This window comes from Ruditapes philippinarum, unplaced genomic scaffold (assembly GCF_026571515.1).
Source record: "Ruditapes philippinarum isolate M1 unplaced genomic scaffold, ASM2657151v2 ctg14545_1_1_1_1, whole genome shotgun sequence".
NCBI classification, from domain to species: domain Eukaryota; kingdom Metazoa; phylum Mollusca; class Bivalvia; order Venerida; family Veneridae; genus Ruditapes; species Ruditapes philippinarum.
Window position 1 is genome coordinate 4788 of NW_026855356.1, and position 2902 is coordinate 7689.

Genomic DNA, 2902 nt, shown 5'->3' on the forward strand with positions numbered 1-2902 from the left:
GTCTCGGACCTAACTAGATTTTGGGCTTCAACGAAATCTATTGACAGACTATTGCAGATGGGATATTTTTATTGTAAATTTGCAGTCATATGTGATATATTTTCTCACATAAACGTGTTTTCTTTTTCAGGTTATGTAGTTTGGGATGTTGCAGTATTGCCATTTTGTACTTCAGTGGTATAGCACAATGGTGTGGCATTATCTTATTCATATTTCTGTAATAAGTGCTCATGTTGACCTATGTGAAAAATAAAAAATTTATGTTTTTAGGCTTATTTACCCCAGTGGAGTTCCTTTAAAGGAACCGAATGTCAGCGATGGGATTCGAAAACGCCGCATAAACCATATGATAGTTATACAGTTAACGAAAAATTTTCAGAAAAATCAGTGCACGCAGTAAAGAACTATTTCCGTGACCCGAGCAATACCGGAAGGCATTTGTGCTACACAAGTTATGCATATGAGCTTTGGGGCTACTGCAATGTTCCGTCTAGTACGAAAGAATTTTAGTCTAGACAATTGTTATGATATTGCGTTAAAGGTTGACAGGAAATGATTACGTTTAAAGATCCTGTAAAACATTTTTTATGGTTTTATATCATAAATATAATGCTCAAATTAAGATTTATCAATATTGTAAGTGCCATAAAGCATGATTTGTAAAGATATTACCGAATTTATCTTTTCATGTAAATAAAGGGAGGTAATTAGAAATTCATTTTCTATAAAGTCCAAGTCACATTTTTCAATAAAAAATGAATGCATATATTTTTAATGATTGCATTTAATAATGGCAAATATTTGCAATGCATATTTTACATATTTTTCTATGTTTAAAAATTGTTTTAGAAGCATAATTATATACATATTTAGACTTTCAATTAAGTGTGGTAACAACCTTAATTACAACATAGAGGATCTTTAAATTAATTTACTAATGAAAAAATTTCTAATGACTTTTTAGTCCGTTGAAAGAGTTCGTTGATGTAAAATTACTTGCCGGAATATCGTCTTCAATTTATTTTCTTGGGCGTATTAACTGTCTAGCTAGCGTAAAGACAATTCTAGTCTGTTGACGACTTGTGAGATGGATAATATACCTTGTCAGAGATGGGACACGTCATATCCGCATGTCCATAAATACACACACTCGGACTACTACCCAGACGAGTCTGTCGAAGAAGCGGGAAACTTCTGCCGAAGCACTTCAGGTGCCCAAATCCCATGGTGCTACACGACCGGATCTAAACGATGGCAATATTGTGATATTGAACAATGTAAGTTATTGTATACTAATGTTTTTATAGTTATAATACATTAAATGGCATTGGTTCATTGTGGAAGGTCTACAATGCATTAAATGGAATTGGTTCATTGTGGAAGGCCTGCAATACATTACAAGGAACTGGTTCATTGTGAAAGGTCTGTGATATCATAAATAATTATGCTTGTAGGTGTAGACTGTTTCACACTAGACAGACAACTAAACACGAAATAATTATAGAATTATGAATGTTGTAAGTAAGTGTGGGGTTATGCATATAATAAATTGTTCTCGATACATTTTGTTTTGTTCTTACATTCAAGGACACAAAGGTTGAAAGAAGAAAAGACCACTGAACTTAAAAAGTGCTTTGATGTTCTTTAGTAAAGTTATCTACTTGTATTAAATGTTATATTGTGACTTTTAGGCCCATACAAATATTGCTACGACACAAACCTGTCAGAGCTTTATGCTGGAACTGTTACAAAAACGCAGAGTGGTATAAAATGTCAAAATTGGGATTCCCAATATCCACACAAGCACAAATATGGCAAACCCGAGAGGTTTCCAGAAGGTGACGTCAGCAAGGCAAAGAACTACTGTCGTGAACCAAGCGGACACGGGAAACCCTGGTGTTACACTACTGATCATAGCAAGCGATGGGAGTTGTGCTGCATCAATAACTGTTCAGATTTAGAGTAATGCTTTCATGTGCAAACAACAATTATTAAGCTAATGACTAGAAAATTAAAATAACAATAAACATTATGAAAGCGCGTGAATATTGTTTCTTGCAATTTGTTTGTCGAAAATGTTTCTGTATTATTATTTCTTTACTTTCATGTTTATTTAAAGCTTATAGAATGCTTTAAAATAGTCGGCCATCAAGTGTATTGTACGTTTAAAGAATCATTGACATATTAGACAACTTTTTTGCCGCATACGGATATATGAGTAAATCATTGGGATTTCGAGAACATCATATGTATACTAGAGGATGTTTGTTTAGTTCAGTGTAAGATCGGACTATATTTCACCGAGTGAGCACCAAAAAGTATATTTCACGAGTGGCGCTGCAATGAGTGAAATATGAACTTTTGCTGTTCACGAGGTGAAATATATTTCAATCTTACACTAAACTAAACAATTTTTTATTGTATGCATAGAAACGTTTAAAAAAACATGTCAGCGTAATACTAAATGAAAAGGGCGCCAAAAATATACAATGTGACGTCATTTTACGACGTCACGTCATTAGTTGGTTTTCACTTTCCAGTACTGTGCACGCTTTCACTGAAAAAACGTTAGGGGATTAAATTCAAAACAGTGAAATTATCAAATTGATAATTTAACTGTTTTAAACAGTGAAAATACCAGACTTATATTTCACTGATATATTTCTTTAAACCAGCGAAAGGCATGCAATAAATGAATATAAACAACAACATAGTTTTAGTTTTGATTATATCAAACATAATAAGGACAAGATTAAGCCATCAATTACCTTTACTTCTATTCATAATTAAACATGTACTAAAAATGATTGCTTATATTTTTTGTACAATTGTGTTGTTGTTTTTTATTGTTGTTTGTTTGTTTCATTTTACGCCTTTTCCCAACAGTATTTCAGTCATATAG

At 32.7% G+C, this 2902-nt stretch overlaps 1 protein-coding gene across 1 annotated transcript; it reads left to right on the forward strand.

The window, feature by feature from the left end:
- The first annotated feature begins 1087 nt into the window (after positions 1 to 1087).
- LOC132743050 (plasminogen-like) lies at positions 1088 to 2512 on the forward strand. Its single transcript, XM_060731565.1, has 2 exons — positions 1088 to 1277; positions 1692 to 2512. The coding sequence occupies exons 1-2, from the start codon at positions 1088 to 1090 to the stop codon at positions 1964 to 1966; spliced, it is 465 nt and encodes a 154-aa protein (XP_060587548.1). The 3' UTR covers positions 1967 to 2512.
- The last annotated feature ends 390 nt before the right edge of the window (positions 2513 to 2902 follow it).